A 25,812-nucleotide genomic window follows, 5' to 3' on the forward strand; every position below is an offset into this window, starting at 1 on the left:
CCCCGTCCCTTTTCTTTCCCATAACATAACAGTACTGACGCACATCAGTGTGAAGTGTTAAGCTAAAGCCTGTATTTCAGAACTAATTCTTGCTAAGGTAAGAGTTTTCCCTCTTTTTTGCAGCCCTTTCTCCAGAGAAAGCCGTCTTCTATGCAACATAATCTTCTCTAAGAACCAAAAGACCTTTTACAGTTTGGAAGACAAAGAAAAGGTTTCCAGTCTTGCTTCAGGACAGTTAGTCTGAGGAGAAGTGAGATCTCCAGTCTTTAAATAATAATACCTCCCTCTTTACTTAAAGATACATGAAGGAAATTTCATGGTTGATCTGACCAGCATCTTGTCTCTATTGCCCTTGCTCTGCCGAGGCTGTTTCGGGGCTGCCTTCAGAATTTCCAACATTAATGTACAATACTGGCTCTAAAATCGTGAGTGTTCTTTTTTCTCCCTGCATCTTTAAGAGGAAGATATGAATGTCCTTTTCTTCATAAATACATCTTCAAGCCATTCTCTACACAAATATAAACACAAGATATAAACTTCTTCCTGATTCCAGATCTCCATATGTAGGCTTTCTCCAAAGCATTATCCCTGGACTGACAACTGATACAGCCGTTGGCAATACAGCCTGTGTAAACACCCCGGTACCCCCTCATTCCAAATTAGACAGCGATGGTAGGGACATGTTAGGCATCTAGCTGTGCCACCAACTTGAGGGATTTCTGACTTTAAGCACTGCCACTTCTTGTGTTGGGTTTGGAGCTTGATTTGCTTCTCCTCCAACATGTCATACAAGGCTGGTGGATTGCAATGAATTTATTTCAGTTGCTGCTGGACTTCACCTCGGTGTGCTGCTACAGATGTGGAGCTGCAGTCTCAGCTGATGTTGCTGATGTTGCTGTTCTGCCACACATTTGGGGAATATTTTTGCATCTTTCTCTTCGCACAAAAGGATCCTGAGAATTTCTTGTAATGCACAAGAATGGGCAGCACTCTTATCCAGTATGATAATTGTAAGAAAATTAACTAAGCACAGTTATTTTTACTTTATACATACACTTGTGTGTATGTGTGTGTATATATATACACACACACATAAAAGAGACATCTGTTATCTTTTTATTTGCTGGAGCTTCCTTGTATTGTGGTCACAATTTGCTGTTAACAACAGAAAAATGAAGTCAGCTATAGCTTTTTGGTTCTCTTTCAAATCCAAAGAATAAAAAATTTATGATGCTGTTCTGGAATCAGTCCTAAACATACATTCTTGGACTTGTTTTAAAGGAATTCTTTATTCCAAAAATAACTCCATATTCTGAAATTTTTGATTCAGTAACGTGCTGCCCATATTAAAAGCTCAAACAGTTTTTAAAAGCTTAAGCTCTGCATATATCCTTTGTTTCAGAAAGGTATTGTGCAGCTTTCATTGTCTCTGAAACAAATAGGTTGATTAAAAAAAACTTTTCAAGGCAAAGTCTTAAATATGATTCATGGCATAATGGCTTTAAAATCAAATTCAGATCCGATGTAAGTAGATGCACCACTAAACTTTTTGTAACAATGACTCATACCAGATCTGAATCTGGCTCTTTGTTAGAAACTGAAATCTTGATACCTCCATTACTGCAACATTGGCCAATTTTGTTTCCTCTGTAACTTTTAGTGACTTCAGCCTCTGTGTTTTAGAGCTTCTAAAATTCGGCACAATGGAAGGGTGCACAACTTCTTAAAAGGCACCAGGTTTGGACAAAGAGCATCTGGCCTCATCTGGTACAGACTTCCTGTGAGATCTTTGTCTCCAGAGCTATTTCTATTAAAAGATCTGAAAATCTAAGCAATAAGTCCTTCTACTTTTACTGCCTCTTGCTCTGGAGTGCAATCCAGACCTCTAGTTTGGTGTCTAGGCTTGCGACAAGGTGTATGGGGAGAGTTACGTAGCTCAAAGCATATGCTTTCACAGTACCTTTTGGAACAGCAGTCCAACTTAAAAATCTGTATTAGGAAGCTGGCTTCAGCATGCATTCAACAAAGACAAACATTCCTTCACAGTGTTTCCCTCCACTGATTTCAGTTAAATAGCTGAAGTGAGATAGAACAAATACATCCCATGAAGTGGCAATCCAAAAGCCTCTTTCCACCCGCAGAAGAGCCACCCAGAGCTGGACCAGACGAAACAGTGATGCATCTTCTCTGGACACTTCTTTCTCTGGTTCATTGGGGCTCCAGAGCCTGGAATTCCTTCCCCTTCGCCAAACCTGTGTTATGCACCTAAACATATTCTAAGAGGTCAGCATTTGCTAAGTGCTGGCTTTTAAACATAGCTGGCAGAGGAGGCTGTGTGGCAGGCCCTGCTCTCCATGAAGTTGCTGAGTGACCGGCAGTCTCAGCCCTCCCTATGTTCAAACTACCTTTTGTCAAAGGCAATGCTTCTGATTTCTGCAAAGATGGACGTGTTTTGTGATGATAAAGAGGGAGCCTGATTCTGCAACCTACTGCACAGGGCATGTATCTACAAGGGGGAAGTTTTTCTCTCTACTTCTGAGTTTTATCAACTTCAGTACTAAGTGGGGGGAGAGGGACTTCACTTTCTGTAAGGTTGATGTCTCAGCCAGCAGGTGACAGAACCAGTGGTCTCCTCACACCTGGTCTGGCCCCATGAATGCTCTGTATTTTCTGCTGCGTAGGAAAACACAGGCCCCACCTGCTTAAACGCTTCAAGTTAGGTAACCTTTCTGAAACAAGCCCTGAATGAGCAATTTTCAGGATGTTTCTCTGTGCCTAAAGCTTTTTGTCCAGTCTAAATGCAGTAGCATTCAGCTTCTGATCTGGATGCTCAGCTAACAAGAAGCACCAAATACATTCATGATGTTACCAATGTTATTAAATATTCCTATAATGTTATCAAAGTAAATAAGGACAGTAAGTACAAAGTAAGTAAAGACAGCAGCCGATGCCTTTTCATGTAGAAACAGTGAAGGCAAAGACATCCCCCCACAAAAATATGGTGGTGACACAGTCTGACTCATTCCCCCTCCATGTGCTCCCCAGTTCTGCCTGAAAAGCAACTTCCCTTAGCAAAGCTGGGTTTTTTTGGTTCTTCAGCCATAGCCAGGCACAAGAAGAACCTCTCTGTCACTCCCTTCTAGGATGCTGGTGGGGTCTATACCTGCCTTTACAGTGGAATTGAGACAATGTCTTCAGTCCTACAAAGAATGTCAAAAATTGCACATAATAAAGCACTGAATTTGAACCATAAAGGACAATTCTCATTGTGCTAATTTGAAATAAATCAACCAAATTTTCATCATTTTAGCTTTAGAGATGGATTTTATAAATATAAATAATGTAGTAATACATATAATTCTCAATTAGCCATTTTTAGCAGAAGAAATATGGAAGGGATAAATAGGGATATTATATAGAATATATACGAGATTAATATATATTAATATCTATAAAGTAGATTAATATTGATTTATGCTACTATGTATTAGTTTAAACAATACACTTTTATACAATTATTTATGAATATTTTAAACTGTAGTAAAAATAAATGCTGATGTAAACCTAAGGTGGAAATAGCTGGGACTTCAACTCTGCAAACTCCAGCGCATTCTTCCCACAACACTAAGCTTATCCACAGCTTAACTATTTTATGGTGCAACATTTTTAACTTCACATTGAAGAAAGCACCATGATTGTAACTCAGAAAGAAAAACAGAAATAAAAATGCTACTGAAGTACTGTATGAGTGAGTTAATAGTATTGTAAGAACTCCAGCTTCTGGAATTTCCTGATTTTTGTGTGCCTTTTTGACTTGCTACCAAAACTAAAAATTTCTTTTTAAAGGAAGCAGAGGAAAAAACATATGTTTTGGGTGGATTTTTTTACATGGTTTTGACTTCCTTAGCACACCTTATACATTGCCTAAGCACAACCTTACAACTCTTTGTCTAACACCAGCTAAACAGAGAGATAATAAGGAGACCTCCATAAAGAATATGCCTTATTGCAGAGCAGTGTGCTCCAGTTAGTTAAATCCACTACATTTCACTTACTTTCTGTCTACTATCCCTAATCCTCATGAATTAGGGCATGCCAATCTGCTCTCTAAACCTTAGTAGCTCCTTGCTCTCATAAAGTTAAGATTTAATTTTAAAATGCCTTTAAAAACATGATAGACCAAAGTGGACATACGGCTATGTGAATCTGGACGCAAGGTATTTATACTTGCTGTACTTACCTTCCCACTCGCTCTTGCTCCTTGTCTGTTTAGATAGAAGCTTTTCACAGCAAGGTCTCTGTGTATACTTCTGATTAATGCTAACATCAAAGCCACCTCAAAGTTGGTCCATAGGTGTCATAATCTCCTGAAACTCAAGCCCTACCAGCTGTCTATCTGGTCCTAGCAGCTCTCCCGACGTTAGAAATACTGAGAAGAAATGCGTGCAAGCCTCAAGTAACGTTGTCTCTTCCTCTGCTTAAAAGAATGTCCAATGCAGACTGTTAGAGTGCAAGACGAAATAAAAAAACAAAACCAACCCAAAAAACCCAAAAAAACGTTACGGCCAGCACACTGTTTGATCTCATTAAAGACAAAATCAGTGTGGACACAGCTTATGTGCTTGTCTTGCACATTCCCAGCTTCCCCAACTCAACAGTATAAAGCAAGAAACGGGGTCACACTCAGAAGGGGAGCTTTTTTTTTGCATGGATTAATTGAAAGCACAAAACCTGCTTGCCCTCCTTCTTTAAATGGGTTTTTAACATTATTAAAGGGCTTCTGTCAAGCCTCATTACATATACACGTCAGACAGACAACCAAAGAAAACTACCATTGTAACTGTTGTTTCCAGATAGATGCAAGGCAATCTGTTGAACACCTTCTAAACTGAAATACCAGAGGCTTCTCTCCTTGAACAGCATCAGACTCCTTACAGCAATACTGTCTGATCCTCAAATATGCTTTTTTTTACTGACACAGAAGACATAAACCAGTCTAGAAAGTGGTCTTAGAATCGATGTTTATTGTGCAGGTCCCACATACAAAGATATGATATGAAATATATCTGATGCATGATACAAGAGCAAATAGCAAATGAAAACCAGAAGATTGCTTGTGTTTCCAATCTAAATAGTGTCCAGAGGTACCACAGCAAAGAAAGTAAGCCAGGCTGAAAAGAAACTTTACAAGCACCACACAAAAGCTATCCTGTGCAGAGACATATACAGCATATGTGCTTCTAAATCTCATCCTATTCTGAGGAATTTAATCATGGATAAGCCTTTTGCTGCCACCTGTACAGAAATCGATGTCACACAGTACTTCAGGGCAGTGAAAATAAGCAGGCTATCAAATTTTTGAACTAACAGACATTAATGAAACCAGGGATCCAAACTTTTCCCCAGTAAAAGTTTTATCCATGTTTATTCCTGCAGATGACAAGTTTAATTGCTGTTCAGTGACATTCGTTTTAATGTGAAATATTATTTCAACTTTGCCCTCTTACTTATCCAGTGTAAAAACTCCTAACATAAATGAGAGGTACCAGAGAACCAACCTGTAGCAGACCAAAGCAGTTGTTTCAAAAGCTCTTAAAAGACCGCTAGTCTGATGAGGATGCTTCCACCCATCTGACGCTGAGGTCACAAGCAATTTGTTCGTGAAAACTAGTGTTCTCCTGCACATCTTAAGGCACAACAAAGTGCAGCCCTGGAGGACCACTGACATCTGGTGGTCATTGCAGTCCTCTCCAACAGTACCTCCAGCTCCTGGCAGGCAATGAGTGCTAGCTGAAGCGCAGAGATCACCGAGGTTTGGGGGAAGTAAAACTGCTTCATCAATAATTAGCCTGTGTCACAGCCCACAGGGCTGCTCGTGTGAACTAAACTGGTGCACTTCTGGGAATATAAGTGGTTTTATCTAGAACTAGCACATTGAGAAAAAGAGGAAGGAAAAAGTAAAATATAAATTAATTCTAAAAAAGTCATATATATTGCATTTTACCGTGACTTGATCAGATTATACTTTACAGATGGCCTGACAGAAATGCATGCCAGGGAAGCATTAAGTTGCAAACCCTACTCTGTGTTTATTAACTTAGTGGAATTTGTTCGTTACAAGTAAATGCAGATGAACTGTAATATACAGACAACAAACTCAGTTAAAGCTGCCAGCACATTAATAGGGATAATAAAGCTTTCCTAAATAGAGCACATTTAATTCAACAAGTTCTTGAGAACAACTGGGTCATGAAATAGAATTATATAAAACTGTCCTTTTGACAAATAAAAAAAAAAGCATTGTTTCCTAGGTAAGATGTTTCTTATTACTGAAAAGGAGCAATGAGATTTAGGTCTTCTTTTGCTAGACAACTAACATAATATTAAATTATAAGCAGGAGTATTCAACAATTTTATCCATTTTGATATCTGCTAGATGGTGAAACTGCCCAGACAGAAACTGCCTCAGTTCTCTCCAGCAAACTTGAGAGAGGATCTTCTTGCTGCTCAAAAGCAATTGTGCAGAGACCACAGCCACCAGCACTGGATCTAAAATGTACTTAGGCCTGTTAGCGCTGGCTGTTGATAGGCAAACATTTAAAGCTATGCTTTGTTTGTTGCAGTTATCTACAGCTTGTAAACAAAACTCTGAGGCTTTCAGACATTCATCAGGAATACAAAAATCTTATGAAACTGTCATGAGAATTTTCAGCCCTTCCCAAATGCTTTCGTGCTGCAAAATGATTCAAAGTCTGCTTTCAGGTAAATTGTGTTTCTCATTGAAACGGGAGCTTAGTTCAAACATAGTAAAACTCTGAGCATTTGCTGAGTAGTGGGAGGTAATCAAAGTGTTTTTCTACACCTCTCCTACATACTACAAGAGTGCAGCTTTGCAAAAAATCTGCAGTACAAATCATCTGTCTCCAAACTGACCTATTTTTCACTTACCACCAATATGACACCTCTTCAAAAGTAAACGGATTGCTAAATTACAGTTTCACCTTCAATCTAGGGTACCTAACCAGATTGAAAGATAGTGGACTATTTTAAATTACTTTCACAAAATGCATTGTTGTGCAGATGTTTTCTAGTTGGCTGTGGCATGTTGCAGGCAAAAATTTCATAGTGGCACATGCAATTGCTAATAGAGCCAAGTAGTGTGCAAAAAACAGTAGTAGTCTGGAAACATGAAAGGGTACCTAGGACACTAATATGGAGACAACTGTATCAAGCCACCCCAATGAAACCAGGAAATGTGCACCGACATAGTTGGGTTTGACTCAGCCAGTGCTTACAGCTGAGCTGGGCACCTGGCTGGGCCAAAGGCTATCCAAAAGGCTTTCAAAAGACAAATGTCAGGGTTTTCAGTACCATTTGTATTTCAGCAGAAGTCCAGCATCTGTTGATTGCTGATGCCTCTGGAGAATTTCACTCATGTGGCCTGCAAATCACTGATGTTCATATATGTTTCAGGTCTCTTCCTGTACTATTGCATGAATATACAGTGACAAAAGTGGCTCCACAAGACTACTTTTCAACACATTCCTAAAGGTCCAACTGCAAATCAACAGACATTAATCAGTACAGAGACAATCACTCTCGTACACGACAGGCCCACAGCCTATGTTCCGCTTAAATCCTACTCCAAGCATTTAAAGTAAGTGCTATTTTCAGTATTTCAACAATGCTGGTTTCTGCACAGCAATGCATTTCACCCACAGCGAAAAGCTGTCACATTGCGGCATATCTATTAAATAAAAGCATTATAATTAGGTCAGCTAGTGGGTAAAGGAGACAATAATCACTTTAACAAAGCACTGTCGTAGCCCTTATAGGTCCTCAACTGCACAGAAAGTCTCTTCTTTCCTTTGTTGTCCCTGCAACATATATGTTCCATAAATATCTTGGCATTGCCAATTCAATTATACAACAGCAGGAGATGATTACTGTGTGACAATGTTCTAATTCACAGACATAACCTTTCTTCTACGTTTATATTTTACTGGGGCTATATTCCTGGGGGGTAGAGATGCCCTTCACTCACCACCAGGGACAGACAGGTCTAAAAATAATTTTGCCTGGTTCTAATTGATAACATCATGTTGGTAAACCTCTTCCGAAGACACATGAAAGCAATATAACCCATTCCTGCCAGCACGCTGACCAGCAGGGTGGTGCCAAGAACCCTGGGTGCCCTTTTCTTGGCCACACGGAACGCCGTTGGCAGAACAGCCGAGATTAATATATTGTTGACGTGTCCTAAAACTTTGTAAAATGCTTTTCTCTTCAGGACACGCTCATAATAGGCTTCCAAGTTGGGCCGCTTTCCGTTTCCCCAGTTTCTTCTTGCCAATCCCAGAAACTTCAGGCGATGTAATGTGACGGCAAGTGATACATCTGCCAAACTGAAGAAATCACCACAGAGCCAAGGCTGATTTTCATCTTCTACGCAGAGATAAGACAAAAAGAATTAGGAGCTAACAGAATACAAGCACACGTAGAAACCTCCATGGCCTAACGCTTAGTTTAGTGCTGTTTCAAAATGCTGTCTAATAAACACCACCAACACGTCAGCTAAGATATGACTTTAATCAATGAACATTTTACTAATCCCTGTCCATTCTTCACACAATACTCTAAAGTCTTAGGCTCAGCAGCCTGGCCTATACTTGTTAAGGGAAAGAGAGCCACATTTCCGGTTCATACATTAGAACTGCTTTGGGCAACGTGGTCTAGTGGAGGGTGTCCCTGCCCGCAGCAGGGGGGTTGGAACTAGATGATTTTTAAGGTCTCTTCCAACCCAAACCATTCTATGATTCTATGATAACTGACAGTAAACACTTATTTTCCTCAACTACATTCCTCAAATCTGGATTAAATTAACCAGGAGTGGAAAGGAGGAAGGCAGTTCTGCTTTTACTGAAAAGCTACCACTTGCCTGAGGAATTCATCATCTTGCTGTGTCACTCAGCTCTATGGCATTCACTCAAGAACTGCTAGACTTTCAAGTCAAAAAGATACAGAACAGATGACTGACCTGCAGCAAACACACCAGCTCAGTGAGAAGAGAGAGTCTGTCTACCTATCCTTCCTTTGTGCCTCCTAGCCCCAAACCCTGAGAAGCTGGACAAGTGATGGATATTCACCTTGCCCACCACTAGTCAGGAGCACAGATGGAGACCTCAGGCTGCCTCCCCAGACAAAGGAAAGAGGTGAATCTTCCTGGGATGGCTCAGAGCAGGCACTGCTGGGTAGCATCACACCTCTCGCTTCAGTGATCTGAACCACCGTCACCTGAAAGGGCTGACCTATACTGACGATATCAAGAGCTTTGGAAACCCAGCATATTAAATTTGGTAGTTAGCATAGCTGCCAGCATGAGTATTCTGCTCTAGCCTAGATCTCAAACAGGTCTATGCCGTTCCTTCCTCATTTGCAACCTTTTGCAGTTCTTCCCACAAAACAGGCACACAAAACCGCTGGTGTGAATGTTCAGCAGCACCTCTGTGGAAGCAGAGATATTTTGCAATGTCCCTTTCAACTCATTTGCCACCAGAGGAAAGCAACAGTTTGGCACACCACTGGTACCAGTCCATTTCGGCTGGTTACGCAGGTCTGGAAGAAAGGCCTCTGCAGAGAATGAGTCTGTCCTGTGTTGCTGAAAGGATACCTGGGGATTCATCCAGTGCATTAAGTAAGATGATGGAAAGGAAGACCAAAGAAGCTAACCTGTGTGAAAGAAAGATGCCTGCAGTGGCAGCAGCAGTAAGTGAATGAGGGATTTGCACAGTAGCAAGAGATGCAGAAGCTCAAAGGTTGACCAGGACCTGGCAGAAGCATTGTTCACAAATCCAAAAAATGTGAATACCTCAGGCAAAATTCCAAGAGGCATGTAATAGTCCTATGTTTTACTAAATCCTGTGATCTTGTTGGTTTCTGTAAGCTCATCAATACTGTATCAGTTGACTCCTTGGAAAGGCTTTTCAGCAGAAAAAGAAAAGGGGCTGCTGGAAATCGTGACAGACTTTCCTGATCAAAATCCCACCCTTTGTGAGTTAAAACATTTTCTGCAACTCTTTTGCTGGTGAGCCAGTAGAAAATATAAGCTAGAGTTTCAATTCCTGGTTCAACTCTACTGCCTTGATAGTAACAGATACTTATTACGACAGCTATTTACAGAGCCAAATGCAAAGAGCTATCAAACTGAGCAGATGTGGTTGATATTGACTGATGCTTCACGCAGCTCCCAGTGAAGTCAGAAGAAGGATTCCTATTAGCACCACTGGGAGTTGGACCAAACTCTGAATAAGCAGAAGACTAATCCCATTTAAACAAAATTCAACTTTCATTTGGGTGGACAGCCCATAAACACCACTGCTTTTCAAGAGGGGGAGGGAGGGAGGTTGTTTAATACTTAGAGCACTTATCCAGATAGCTAATTCTGCATATACCACAAATATCAGCACAGTATTTAAACAAGCTTTTAATAAACCTGTGTTAAATAGTAAGGTCACGATCATTATAGTGAACTGTGGCCTACAACTACAACATCAAGAATAACATTCTGTAGTTAAGGGTTTTCTTAAACCCTTAAGCCCCAATAAAATATTGCAAAACTGCAGTTAATTATACTCGTTGTGCTGAAAATGTGATCAAGCACTCTCATAAGACTTCTACTCACTGACAGCAGCAGTAACCTAAACTAGTATTTAAAACAGTATTTGATTCTTTCTGTGAAGTTAGGCCAGTATATGCTAACAGATTCAAATCGGATACCTTAAAACCCATCCTGCGATGGTGCTGTCAACCAGTTTACTCAGTCTTCCCAAACATAAGTATCAACAGGATTTAGCAAGAATGCTTCCTCACCTGGCGTTTCCTCATTTCGCCGCTGCAATTCAGTCTCAACCTGATCCAAAACTTTTTCCAGTTCATCCAGTATTTTCTTTAGATATTTTATATTATCATGATCCAGCAGTTTAGACTAAATATAGATACAAGTTAGTGTTTTAATCATTGTACAGAGTTTATGCTTTTATCAGAGAAACTTTTACTTAGATACTACAGTGCTTATCCATAAAATGTGATTATTTTCTCCATGTAGTCAGCTGGATGCCATTTGGATACTGGTGACAATTCAGATAACAGAAGAAAAACATGCTAGGTATCGAGGTTTGCCTCACCCTGCAGGGGTGCTCAACATCCCAACACCAGCACTGATACGTACTTACCTTTGAAGTCAGTGGGACCAGTCCAATGCTTGAGCACACACTTGAAGTGTGTAGTTGATTTGGGGGACAGACTGTTTCATGCCTTGCAGGGTTAAACCACCGCATGACATTACTTGTAATGAAAGGTGAAACAAATGTTTACATCATGACAGAAAAAATCTGACACTAACAAGCTTATAATAAAGGGGGAGAATACAAAGAGTTTTCTTACTTTAAGGCGCTTCTGTTTTGCTATATAGGCATCTTGAAGGTCGGGATTTTCTTCTGCAAGTTTTTTCAACTCTGATTCTGTGTTACTTATTTGGCCTGATACAAAAACACCAAAGGAATGATATTAGATATCCAAATGTACCGATAATGCAACCCACAGGAACTGATCAATAGCTTGTGTACAAATATCACACTGAAGAAATGGGAAGTGGTACTTCAGTGAAGCATCATCATCAAGTTGGGATTCAAAAACATCATGCTTTGGAAAACTTAACTGCTGCGTAAATTGACCCACCACACCTTCTGCTCATCCATTTGCAATGAACTCTACGAAGCCAGGCAAGAATGAGGAATTCTTGTTAATATTTCTCTCTTATTCAGATAAAACCATTTTTCTGCTAAAAATGGTGCTAAATCATGAAATTCAACTACAAATACCTTAGGTGTCTGATATTTTTGTACCTCAGTTCCTGGGTTCCTAACACACTTTTCATGCTGTGAAAATGCAGATAGGCCCATACTGAGTTTTTCTCAGTAGGTGACTGTAGGTCATGTGCATAATTCCACAGCAAAAGCCTAAATATCACTGAATATGGAACCAAGGTGTTTTCAGTTAGCTAAAATGTGACACCTGTGATCCCTTTTAGAAATGTTTATTACAGAGTATATGGATGTTCTAGAAAAACATTAATTACATGACTGACTTAAAGAAAAAAATACGTGAAAAATTTAAGATAATTTTAATGATTTCTACTATATGTGTATAGCCTTTTCTCTCCTTAAAATGGGGCTTTGCTTGAAAATGCCATACTTACAGACCTAGAATACCAAAAGACAGTGAATAATAAGTTAACTTCTAAAAATAAATATTTCTATTAATAAACTGAGTACAAAGGAATAATTATAGGGCATGAATTACCTCTCACTTGTACTTGATAATTAAGTTTAGTTCCAATTATGTCTTATAAATTGACCTCATAAAAAATTATTGCTAGAGAATAATGAACTCACTGGTTTATGTATTCTTTGTTTCAAGCTGACATGACTGTGAAAGCCATCTTTCAACGTAGAATATGAAGAAATTGAGGGATGCAATCACACAACTGAAATCCTATATATGCAATTAATTACTTAATTTGATTTGGTATGCATAAACATAACACATAACTGGCTGGTGGCTTATTACATATAGCACTTTGAAAAAGATCAGCTTTTCAAAGCTGAAAACTAAGCCATCTGGGAGAAGTTTGAACAAGCAAAGGAATTGTTTAGGAACATTCATGAGCTGTTCAAAAAATGCCTTGAAACAAGAAAGCAGGCTATGCTTTAAGTATAAAAAGATAAGAAAACACCCTATTTAGACAAGCAGTAATTTTAGCTCTACCAATATGAATGTGTGTGTGTAAACTGACAACAATTAACACCAACTAAAAGCTAGAGGGGAAGAAGAACACATACAGTCAGCAGAACACAAAGTTGAAAAGTGAACCATAATAAAAACACTGACTATTACCATGTGAAAACAGGAAAACTATCAATAATGCCTGTTCAATAAACAGTTGTCATCCACATTTGGGGAAAAAAAAAACCAGACTGTACACTGATTTAAGATAATAATTCATGTTACTTCAGTAAAGAAAAAGAATGTTAATTACTCTTACTGAAATTACCCATTCTAAATCTCTCTAGATAGTTTTATAGAGAATTTTTTTTTAAATAACCATTCATCATTGGACCACCAACACTGACTTCTCAATACTTTGCAATGCTCAAGAAGTTTCCAGCAGACAGAAAGAAAACTAATTCTGTGCTGATGTTTTATAAAGGATAACACATGCAACTATAAGGAAAACTAACTGCCTGACTTCACTTCAAGGAAAACTAACTGCCTGACTTCACTTCTGACAACATAATGACGTGGCTCATAAGAGAACTGACTTGCCAAAAATTTTAAGGAGGAGGATAACACAGTTTGTGGGAAATAGAACTTCTAAAACTAACACAGCATCATCTTTTGATATTATGAATTTAGTAATAGTATAGTTATACTACATTTCAAAGTCTCTGCAGTATTTGACTTTGTTCTACAGAGCATTCTAAACTATACCAAAAAAATCAACATGATATAAAGCACTGACTTTGACAAAAAAAATCAGACATCTCAGAACATAACTGTAAACAGGGAATCATCATCCAACCATGTTCTCAGGATTTGATCCTTGTCCTAGAACTATTTAGCTCTTTCGTAATACTTAGAAGGAAACATAAAAGCATGAATTAAAGTTTGCCATGGTACAAAGACTAGAAGGGACTAAATCAAGAAAAATCATGGCACAGATACCCAGCGGTCTGGACTGGTTGATAAACTGGACCTAAGCAACCACTCAATATTTTGACACAATCCAACCTAAAATATAAACTGAACCAAAAGATACAGTTCAGAAAAGATACAGGCCACGTTTCTTGGCAAGAGAGCTGTAAGTTTGCAAGCAATTCTGAAAAACTAGACTGAGGTCATGGTTCATGACCAGCTGAACAAGGATTCCCAGTACAGTTCTGTGGCTGAAAGTAACGCTGGAGTCCTTGAACATACATACAGGGAAAAAAAAAAAAATTAAATGTTTATCTCCCTATCTGATAACAAAATGAACAGAATCTGCTGTCCAGTTCTGCTGTCCAAACCCGGGGGGGGGGGGGGGGGGGGAAGAAAAAGAAGAAAAAAAAGAGCTACGAGAACTGAAAGATTATTTGCCAAGGATTTTTCTGAGTATCACTGAATGTTATTTAAACTAAGTATTTCTGCAAACTCCTAGATTTGAAACAGTTCATTTCAGGAGGCTCTCTGTTATACAGGGGACTGGGCAATATAACCTACAGTTATTTCCTCTTCCTTTAACATATTTTTTCATGGGAAACTGGTATGCATATAAAAGTCCATCAGGTAAAATACTGATCCCAAGGAAGTCAAAGGGCATTTTACCATTGATTCTACCAGATCACCAGTTCATGCTTTATCCCAATTCTATATTGTTGCATTATTTGCACTCAGGATTTTAGTTTAAATTGTGCTTTAACAATTTCCATTGGTCAGACGAACCCAAGCCACTTACTTTTTCACCCTTTTTTTTTTCCCTACCTCTGGCACCAAGGTGACACTAGTACATTCCTCAGACAAAAAGGGCCTGATGATTCTCTTGTAATATACTAGATAAACAGACTCTGTTTCATTGAGGCTAATCTGCATTTGCACCACTTGCAGAGGAAAGCAATTGCTTTAATTTAATAGGTAAACTTATTACAAGTTTACTTACACAAAAAAATGTGTTTCCTTCAATGTAGTGGTTTGATGTGAACAGTAATAGAGGTGTTCCCTAGAAATTGCTTTATAAGCATAAAGAGCAAGATCAGAAAATAAAATATGCACAGCTGTCACAGCTGCCATTTTCTGTTATGCACAAGAAGCACATTTTCAGTCATTAGGAAAATTAATTCCATAGACACCTCGAAAATGTCACTTCCTCTTTACTGTTTTCAAATCATAACAGACTACAAAATCAATAAAAAGTATATGCACAAATTACCAAGGACTGCAACTAAAATTGGAAATATGTGCTCAATATATTCCGCTTAAGGTGCACTGAAGACACAAGATGAACGTAACACAACATCCTATTAACTGATAGGCATTCAGAGCTATACCAGTACATACTACGAATTCTGCTGGTAGCATAGGCTGGAATCATGGAGTCCACTGTTAACTCGGGGTGCAGGATGCAGCCATGCGTGTAGGCATCCATAGGCAAGGAGTCTAAAAGCTCTCTATAGTGTTGCACCCTTGGATAATACATGCTCCCTTCTTCTGGCATTAACCTTGGTACTTCCTCTGCAATACAAAGTTACAAATAAAGTTAAGAAGAACCATGTAATTGATCAAAAGGAGTATTTCCAATGTTACTTCAGTTACATCCAACTGGCACAGATGACACAGCCACAGTTAAGAAAGCTTTGCTTCTTCCCCACTGTAACTCAACAGTGTTATCACAGCTCAGCGAAACATACCACAGAAACACAGAACGGTGGGGGTTGGAAGGGACCTCTGGAGATCATCTAGTCCAACTCCCCTGCTAAAGCAAGATCACCTAGAGCACGTTGCACAGGATTGTGTCCAGGCAGGTTTTGAGTATGTCCAGAGAAGGAGACTCCACAACCTCTCTGGGCAGCCTGTGCCAGTGCTCGGTCACCCTCAAAGTGAGGAAGTTTTTCCTCATATTGAGATGGAACTTCCTGCGTTCCAGTTTGTGCCCATTGCCCCTTGTCCTGTCACTGGGCACCACTGAAAAGAGTCTGGCACCTTCCTCTTGACATTCACCCTTTAGATATTTATAAGCATTGATCAGATCCCCTCTCAGTCTTCTCCAGGCTAAACAGACCCAGCTCTCTCAGCCTTTCCTCACGAGAGAGATGCTCCAGTCCCCTCATCATCCTCATAGCCCTCCCCTGGACTCTTTCCAGTAGTTCCCTGTCTTTCTTGGACTGAGGAGCCCAGAACTGGACACAGAACTCCAGATGTTGCCTCACCAGTGCAGAGTAGAGGGGGAGGATAACCTCCCTCGACCTGCTGGCCATGCTCTTCTTAATGCACCCCAGGACACCATTGGCCTTCTTGGCCACGAGGGCACACTGCTGGCTCATGGAGAGCTTGTTGTCCACCAGGACTCCCAGGTCCTTCTCTGCAGCACTGCTTCCCAGCAGGTCAACCCCTAACCTGTACTGGTGCTTGGGGTTATTCCTCCTGAGGTGCAAGACCCTACACTTGTCCTTGTTGAATTTCAATAGCTTCCTCTCCACGTAACTCTCTAGTCTGTCAAGATCTTGCTGAATGGCAGTGCAGCCTTTTGGTGTGTCGGCCACTCCTCCCAGTTTTGTATCATCAGCAAACTTGCTGAGGGTACTCTCTGTCCCTTCATCCAGGTCATTGATGAATATGTTGAACAAGACTGGACCCAGTACTGACCCCTGGGGCACACCGCTAGCTACAGGCCTCCAACAAGACTCTGCGCTGCTTATCACAACCCTCTGAGCTCTACCATTCAGCCAGTTCTCAACCCACCTCACTGTTTACATGTACTTCATTTTAAAACATTTGAATAATTCCAATTCCTATGCAGCAACCCACATAAACACGTATTTCACAGGCCTTCATATCAGACAATGGGATTCAGCATCTATATTGTACTTCTAGAAATGGGCGACCACGGTATGAAACCCTTTAGCCCTCTCATAGTAGGGCACAACTGAGGTTCTAGTAAGTTGTTATGGCTGAAACATTACTACAGCTGCAATGCTGTCAGAATTACAGTACAGGAATCCTACTCAAAGCATGATTAGAAGTATTCCTGCACATGACTGAGTTTTACCCGGCCCTCTGTCTGGGCCCCGACTCTTCATTTGATGAACCTGCCAGCGTCAAATACATGTTATGTTTCTCACAATGAAGTTTTCTCCATGGCTTAGAGATCTCAGCACTAAAGCCTTGAAACACAAAATGCTGCCTCTTCACACCTAGGAAAAAAAAAAACCCAACTGTGCATTTTCTTCAAAAATTTGAGGCAGTCTATTTTCCAGCAATGCAGACACAAGGAATTTCAAAAGCCTGCATGTAATCACTTCTGAGTTTTTTCTTCCTACCGTTTTACCTCTTCACTCCGTATTGGCTCCAAAAATAACAGACTCATTCCACTTCCTTCCTCCCTCCAAGATTATTCTAGAATTAAACTGTAATGCACATCTTTTTTACTCACAGAGAAGCAGGAGCTGCCCCACAACAGCAGAAGCCGTGCAGCGCTCTGTTCAACACATAATTTTTCGCGGCAGTCTCACCCCAGGGTCAGCACAGAGCAGTGCTGCCATTACTGACTGCTCCATCCTTCCGGAAGGGGTAAGGTCAGCGCCAGGTTTCTACCTACAGCTGCTTGTAAAGGTGCTGGAAGGCCTTTAGTTCATTTTAAAGGAACGTGGTTTCACCCCATACCACTAAGTATTAAGAGAGACCATTTACTGTGAAACTATACACATTTTCTGGTCCCGAACGAACCAACACGTAGTGAATAGGGAGCTGACCCCAGCACTGCTACACGCTATGGGTACGTGGGGAAGGATTTCACACTGAAATGCCTATGGGATTACCATCTACAAACGTTGCTTCAAGGTAATCGATAATCTGCGTTGCCTCACAAATGATGTTTTCCCCGTGGATGAGGACAGGTACTTCTCCGGAGGAATTTAAGCGCATGAACCATGGTTCGTTGTGCTCGCTCAGCGGCAGGTTTACATCGTGCTCTTCGCACTTCAAGGCTTTTTCAGCTATTGCCAAGCGCACCTGCAACGGCATCACCTGCGTTACCCCGGGAGAAGCCCTCCCCGGAGAGCTGACCCCGCTCGGTGCAGCCGGCCCGGCCCGGCTCCCCGCCCGGGTGCAGGCCACCCGCGCTACCCTCCCTCCTGCGGCCCCCGCCGCGGGCAGGCAGGGGCTGCCGGCACCGCCCGCCCTGTACCCGCCGGCACCCCGGGGCCTGCAGGCCGCCGCCCCGCGCACCCGCCGGCCCCCTCACCTTCTGCGAGGAGAAGGACTGCGTCCAGTGGTACAGCACCAGCGGCGCCATGCCCGGCGGAGCGCGGCACGGAGCGGCACGACACGCTGCGCTGCGCCGCGCCGGGGAGGGGGGAAAGCGGCCTGCGCGGGTGCGCAGCGGCGGCCGCGCCCGCCCCGCGTCAGCCTGCTCTTGGAAATGAAAAGAAGGGGATGGCGGGGGCGTGCGGGGGACACCTCCTTTTCCTCCCACCCCCTCCCCAGCCTCCGCCCGCACTGCTCAGAGGACGGCCCTTCCTGAGGGGAAACCGCCCGCGAAACCGTCTACAGCATCCCCTGGGAAGCGCAGAAAGATGGATGCGCAGGTAACAAGGTCACATGGCACGATTTCCTCTGGTTTTTATCTTTTTTTTTTTTTTCCTTGAACAAGTACTTGCTCTATGAATTTCAGGGACATTGGCATCATGCTCTTGAGGGAAAAAAAAAAAAAAAAGATAAACATTACTAGAAGAGATCTTGAATTAGACCCTATGGGTATAAACATTTACTGCAAAATGCACTTAAGTTCCAGAAGAAGAAATAAGGCTCTAGAATAACATACACTTCTTTTGCCTCCAGATGTGTTCTTTTAATCTCAAGAGACAAGGCTTCTCAATTATTATTTTTTTCTAGTTTAAAATAGAAAAAATTACACTTTTGCGGTGTTTTGTTTTAGGGTTTTTTTCCTATGTAAAATAGAGTCCAGAAAAGCATCTGATAACAAACACTAGCTTCCATCATAGAATACAGACACACAGGAGATACTTTAGAAGATGCAATTGCTGACAGTACATGCCTTATTCATTAAACAATATCTGCTGCATCAGGGAGATGAGCAAACTAAAACCCATGGTGAGATTACAGAGTCCAGAATATTGTCCTCTTCATCCTGACTGCTTGATCCGCAATAAAGGCAACTACTTCAGGAGAACCTGATAACCCAGTCCCATGTGCAATTTCTGTATATACCAGATGAATCCCACCATTAGTATCCTGAAGACCTGAACCCAGTGTGTCGAGAGCTACATCCCAATAACAAGTACATTTGATTTTAAGGGAAATTTTGAGTAATGTTGAGCAAGGGAATGGATTTAAGTCACTGAAAGAGACAAGGTAATGGACAAATCTTATAAATCCAAAGGGAAGAAACAAAAAGCCAGCTTCCAGCCCCGCACTGTTCACTTCAGTGGGCACAAGCCCCGTGCCTTCCCCAGAGACTACTCCAGCTTGGAGTCACAAACAGAAATAACCTTTTCAGAGAGGCAGGCACGATGAGAGGCTTCTCACAAATCCCAGCTGATAGTAGTCAGTGTCTTACTGATGGTAAATCCTACATTTTGGGGAATTTAATTTAATTGTAATTCTTCGAAGAGTTGGAGAATGTGCTTAGAATTTATAATATTGCAGTCAATGGAATGAGTTAAATACATTACAACTGGACTTCTTTCTCTCCAAGATATATGTCTAAGGTAAGACTGCTGGAATACCCTCATGCACGAGGGCTTTAACCTATGGCTCGCTGATACACAGGTATTCTCACAGGTCTCTACCTGGGTCGCCATACAGTTCCTCACAGCTAGATCTTACAATATCTCAAGCTAAAGAACTGAGCATTGGATACTTAAGACATTATTTTTTAAAATTTACATGGACTAGATGCTCTTTCAGGTTTTTTTCTTAATTTTGCCTTTGAATCAAAATGTTGTCATTTTGTCAGTTACCAGACGGACCACTGCTCCATTTCAATTATCTTGTTCAACTAATTAATTTAATACCAAACGTGGACTTCTGAGTTTGAGTTATGTTTTGTTACCTGGTTTAGATGCCTAGCAAGACAATGAAAGGTATCTATCTTCTGACGCAATAAGGGAAAAAAGGACCAGTGAGAATGTTATTTCCTACTTCAGACCTTTCCAATAACAGAGCAGCTGCAACCGTACTCGGGTGTTTCTTCTTCCTTTGATCTTGTCATCAGTATTGCTAGGAAGTCCCACCACTGTGGCCATGTTGACCGTCTTGGCTTGCCTAAAAACAAGAGCTGAGCTGAAGGAGGGAGGGCAGGCACCGGCAAGCCGCTGTTCTCACGACCGGCCACACGAGGCCTCCCTTTGCCAAAAATAGGACGCGAAGTACCTTCTCCCTCCGGAGATGCTGAAGAAAAAAGGGTTGATGCCTTTTTCTTCACGACGAACACCTATCGATCCACGTATCTTTGCTCCCAAGCCCCTGTACCTTCTTGTACAGGAAGGAAAGCGAGCAAAAAGGCCGGGTTATGAAAAAGCTCACACCATCCTGGTAAACCTCGTTCCACGTGCATTTACACAAAGTTTTACACAACTGAAATGAATGTTAGTCTCCATAAAGGTACTGTTTAATGTGTAAATGTCATCAGTACAAAAGCAGCGCAAGGCACAAAGCCACACAACTGAAAATCTGAAAATCTTGGCACGTTGCTGGTGCAAGCAGAGCGCTAGCACGGTGTGATGGATCACTTTTCGTACCATACTGATATCCTTGCCCTGGTTCTCTTCATGGCCTCTCTGGGGCCATTTTTAGCATCCTGTACATGTTTACAAAAATATATATACATCCCTCTACAAGTTTTTTATTTTATACACATATTTTTACATAATGGAAAGAAAATAACATTTACAGGTATTACTAATAGATAAGCAGGACCAAAATCAACTTAATAAGCTGATATATAAATTTGGTCAAAGATCTGGAAATCAGTATTCTGGTTGTTTTCTTCCTTACTTCGCCACTCACTCCATGATACTGTCAGGAAACATCTAGGCCACATGTGTCATAAAAGTTATTGCTGCCAGTAGAAAACGACAATTTCTTTCTTATCGGATCATTTTTTTGTGCCTATTGAAATCAAAGTTTGATTCGATTACAAGGAGGGGGGGAATCTTTTGCTTTTTTCCTATGCAGCCAGAACCATTATAGCTGAAAATTAACTGGATTCTGTGTATACATCATTAACATATGCAGTGGTTCAGTTCCAAGTGCAGAACTGGCCTAATTGACAGTGGTGCTGGAGTTAATATTGGTTGGGAAAGTAAGACGGGTTCTATTCTGGACCTTCTGTCATCAATAGTTATTGGCTAAATTCCAGCTGCAGATGCTGCATTACTGGCGATGGCATGAGTCAAAAAACCCCACAGCATTGAATTTAGATACACAGGTGAGATTTAATATTGACACAAGAACTGTCGTTAATATGAATGATAAATTAGATATGCAACTCTTTAGAAATAGTGAGAGCAAAGTTACATCTTAACAGTCACAGTTGAGACTATCTGTGCCCTAATTTAACTATGTATAAAACCATGGAGGGATGCCAGCCTAAGTAATTCTAGATAGCTGATGCATATTCTCAAGAAATATAATTACTGAGTTACCATTTTACATCCAACAAAATCCACCTATTAATAGAACTTATATAGTCATTTTCAAAGTTACTTAACGTATCATGCTAGGTTTTCTTCAGGGATTTCACCACAAAATTCTGCCCAAGTTTTCCCTAAATACCATAGTCCAACCTGTTCCACGCAGGAGTTCCATATGTCAATACTTCAGAAATACTGCTTAATAATTATTTTTTCCGTATGAAATTATTCTTAGTAGTTTTCTAATAAATCTATTTCAAAATAGTAGTGATTGCATACATTTCTGGTTATTGAGATACAACAAAAATATTCATTGTTTTAACACTATAAAAACTTCAACAGTTTTGATGATTGGAATAAATTTTCTTGAAATATGAGGCTTTTTAATCAAGCACAGAAATACATTTAATGTATTAACATAAGATTCAAAAAGGGCAATCTCTTAGCTATAAACCTTAAAATCTAGGTATTATCATTACAGCTTTATCTAGTATATCACTCCTCAAGCTTTTATACAAACAGCATCTTCAAACTATAAAATCCAACATTTCAGCCAAATTCAAAATATCTAAACCATGTTTTTATGTACTTGCCTGTGTTTGTTGTCTCTGTGCATGTGTGTAATATGCTTGCTAAGGAACTTCATCATTACTGAGCTATTAGGAACAACTCTGTATCATCACTTCACATGCTCTTCTTCCCTCACATTAACTTAGATGTGTAATTCACACCAGTAAAATTTCTATTAAAAAGTTCTCCTGCGCTCTGTACCTCTGTGCACAACGTCCAGGTGTTGATTTTTTTTTTATACTGCTTTTAATCTAATGGTGATGACGTTTTGTTGAGCAAAGACTGCCACCATGTTACATGTTTGCACAGCACTGTCTAGCACCTTGAGTTTTGGCTGCTTATTAAAAAAAATAAAAATACCACATATTACCACAGCACAAACAATGAATGTGAAAAAATATTATCTTCCAGCTATTGCCTGTGGCCAAAAACAGAGTGTGCAATTTTGAGCTAGTAAAATAGATTATTTAGATGCTGAAACAAAGTCCACCAAAGTTAGTAGGGTGATTGGTACTGACTTCAGTGGGTTGTCTGTCAGGTCTTAGACCTGTTCAAATTCTACTGTAATCACACTGCAAAATAGAAAGATCCAGGAACTGGCATGACAATCAAGCACAGAAAGCTGTAAGGAAATCTAAAGGGTTAAATACAATTTTGTAAAATGTCCTTTGAAGTCTCATGCAGTATTTTCTTTTACTGGAAAGTAATTTTAAAAGATCCTTCCTGAAAAATTAGAGCAATCAGATTCTTTCCATCCCTGAAACAAGCCCTAAGTTGAACCATTTTCAAAAATTTCTAAAGATATTAGTTGTGAAAAATGTTGTGAAAAATGTGAAAACTTTTCTAAGTTAATTTGTAAATGACTTTAAACTAAATATTTGATCTATTTTAGCCAACTGCTCACAAAAATAGTTTTAAAATACTTTAAAGGGTTATTGTGTACTTGCAAACAAGTAAAGTAAATTGATAAGTAAAAAAAGAGCTGCCACTGAGGAAGAGCTATTACTTTTAAGACCATTAATCATTAAGAAAGCAGAAAACCATAGTTCTCATTTAAATAAGGAAATTCTTATTTCTTCAGCCTTAATTCTTGCTGTTTGCTCATAACCTTTGTGCAAGCCTGGTCTAAAAACCAAACAGTAACAGGCAAAATATTTCAGTTAGCCTCTTTGAAATCTCACTTCTGCGATAGTCAGACACCCGTGTTAGACGGAAGTATGAAAAAGCTTAGGTCTCCCTCTGCTCCACAGCACAGCACCACGGATGAAGGCTGCTCTGCCCTGCGCCATCCGTGGCTCCACACCACCACCCGGAAAATCATCCGGGCCGGCTGGGTAACCCAGCTCCTGGGTGGAGGGGGCACGGGCCATAAATATGGCTGGCATATTTTCTCTTACTGAATAACACTTTCCCTGCCCCCCCACCGCCCTCTAAAGCACATAAATTATGCACCAGTATTGCAGTGTCTTTTCAAATTATAGTATGGCAGAAACAAAAAGGAAATTGCAGTGGTCAATTATGATATATCAAGTTACTGTATTTACTGAATTTTGAAAGCTGGACAAATGTTCATTAATTCGACTTCTCACTACATCCATATTAGCCAAATGGGATTTTTATTCCTGCTGTTACCCAGTGGAGGACCCTCCGCGTGCACGACTTCCAGTACCAGCTCTCATTTCTGCACTTGACAAAGGGCATCTCAGAGTTCCCACTACATAACTTCCACTCTCTCCAGCCAGACATCAGGATACTATTTTGTTAGGCCTTCAGAAAGATTTAAATGTCTTCTCCTGTTTTTCTTTAATGAAACTGCTATTCCATATTTGATTGATAATTGTTCTTTGAGTTTTTCAGCCCCTTGGCAAGCGTTGATGAAAAAGCACAAAAGAACTGGACTGTTAGTTGATACCAATTAGTTAACTCCAAACTTGAATCCTGATCCAAACTGATTCTCCTTTAATTTAAATTACTTTTTTAATCTGTAGATAAGTCTTATTTCTGAAACATAGTTTAAGTGTTTAAGAGTTTAGTAATCAGTATTTGTGGTTTAGGTGTACTAAACAGCAAGAAATGGTCAACGCTCCTGCTTTGTAGACAAAGGTATTTTGTGACAGCCAGGTATTTCCAGTGAAGTTAACTCTCAACATGAGTAATGATAATTTACGAAACTGGGATTCTTTGACTTGATTATTACGAATTATCTATGCCACTTGAAACCTTAAATTTTCAATGCTTGCAATAAAAGAACAGCAGAATGTAAAGCAGCTGGACAAATTCATTATCAAATAGCACACGAACACAATATTCACCTAACTCCTCTTGTAAGCAAGACCCTCGTTTGTGAAAGTATAAATAGGACAAGATACGGTTTTGGACGGCAATAGATCTGGGCACTGAGTTGCTGTCTATGTTCTTTTGGCACCAACTGAAACACGCTGGCATGGGTTTTTCTCAACTGCATAACGTCACTCACAAATGGAGAACAAATACCAGAGCTACCGCTCTGAAAACACACTTCCCTCATCACGCTTAGCTCAATGAGAGTTTCTTAAGAAAAATAGATGTAGTATATTAGTGCCAGCTGAAGGCAGTAACACTTGCTATTTAGCGTTTACTGACTTATCTGACAAAAAAGAAAAAAAAAAAAGTCTATACAGAGAAAGGGATGAATTTAAATCCTGTGTGTGTAACTGATACAAATGAAAGTATGAAGTTGTCTCCGTGCCCTGTGCAAGTGCAGGGGAGAAGCGAGTGCAGCAGGCGATGGTATGTGTCTGAAATAACAAACCCTTTCCACTAACACCCTAGCTAATGCACCGGGTGGGGAGGCAAAGCCAGGGCAGAGAAGCTGCAGAAGCTGAAGCGAGCTTTTCAAATTTCAGAGAGACGCATAAAGTGGCGGGGGGTGGAGGAACACTCAATGCCTCAGTTCGATTCGTGTAGTACCCTATTGAGTCCAGTGGCCAGAACACAAAGGCAGAATTTGACTTGTGCGTTACAGTCCTCACAGCAAAATACAAACATTAAAAAGACAGAGAAGCTATATTAATAGAAGAGTCAATACAAACAGAGCTTAGGGACAAGAAAGTGAGAACATCCGTTTCGCCCAGAGGGAATAATCTATCTTTTCAAGGTGAAGAAATTAATAGGGTTTTTTCTTGATCTTGAATAATTAAATTTTTCCCTCTAACATGCTAGATAGGCCACTGCCACAGACCTTCAGGGCCATCTTACTTTATTTCAATATATTGCACAAAGTGAGAAATAACTGGAAAAAACTTTTTAATCTCAGGCTGTCTTTGACTTCACTTTATAATACATTTTAATTCCAGTTTTGACATTGTGTATGACCTAAGACAGTTGAACAGAGATCTTTTTCAGTACACCTTTCCTCCTCTACAAAAGCTTCACGCTTTAGTGGTTCTAAGTCACTGGAAAACATAATCAAGTTAACACGAAAAGGGAATCTAACAAGAACATGGTTCATATCTTGGAGCAGTGTTTTAATACTGTGATTAAATTTGTATTCCCCCTAAAATTGTGTTTTGTTTGAACTCCCTGGCTTGTGATCCCGTTTCCTCCTGTTTTCTTTATGTCAGCTTGTTCGCTGCCGGCAGAAGGTCCCTCCAAACTGCAGCTGCATCTGTAAACGTTTCATCAAAGGCCCTGAATGTCGTAACCAGCAGAACCGGTGGGTGCTACAAATGTGATCTGGGTCTATCTCAGGGAAGAACAGCATGACCATATTTACTGCCGATGCTATTCTGGGGGCTGT

The 25,812-nt window shown here is 40.4% G+C and overlaps 1 protein-coding gene across 2 annotated transcripts in view; it reads right to left on the reverse strand.

Moving 5' to 3' along the window:
- Positions 1–5,004: 5,004 nt before the first annotated feature.
- GDAP1 (ganglioside induced differentiation associated protein 1) overlaps positions 5,005–25,812 on the reverse strand; it is a 32,453-nt gene continuing 11,645 nt past the window's right edge. The window contains exons 1-6 of one of the 2 annotated variants that reach the window (XM_075743867.1): positions 18,053–18,531; positions 17,628–17,820; positions 15,151–15,324; positions 11,443–11,537; positions 10,870–10,984; positions 5,005–8,445 (exon numbers count right to left, since the gene is read on the reverse strand). In XM_075743867.1, the coding sequence (XP_075599982.1) occupies positions 8,063–8,445; positions 10,870–10,984; positions 11,443–11,537; positions 15,151–15,324; positions 17,628–17,820; positions 18,053–18,103 (1,011 nt within the window). In that variant the 5' untranslated portion in view covers positions 18,104–18,531 and the 3' untranslated portion in view covers positions 5,005–8,062. Of the gene's footprint in view, positions 8,446–10,869; positions 10,985–11,442; positions 11,538–15,150; positions 15,325–17,627; positions 17,821–18,052; positions 18,532–25,812 lie in introns of those variants that run through there. The other variant, XM_075743869.1, reaches the window with a different exon arrangement.

Source organism: Balearica regulorum, chromosome 2, assembly GCF_011004875.1.
Source record: "Balearica regulorum gibbericeps isolate bBalReg1 chromosome 2, bBalReg1.pri, whole genome shotgun sequence".
NCBI lineage: Eukaryota > Metazoa > Chordata > Aves > Gruiformes > Gruidae > Balearica > Balearica regulorum.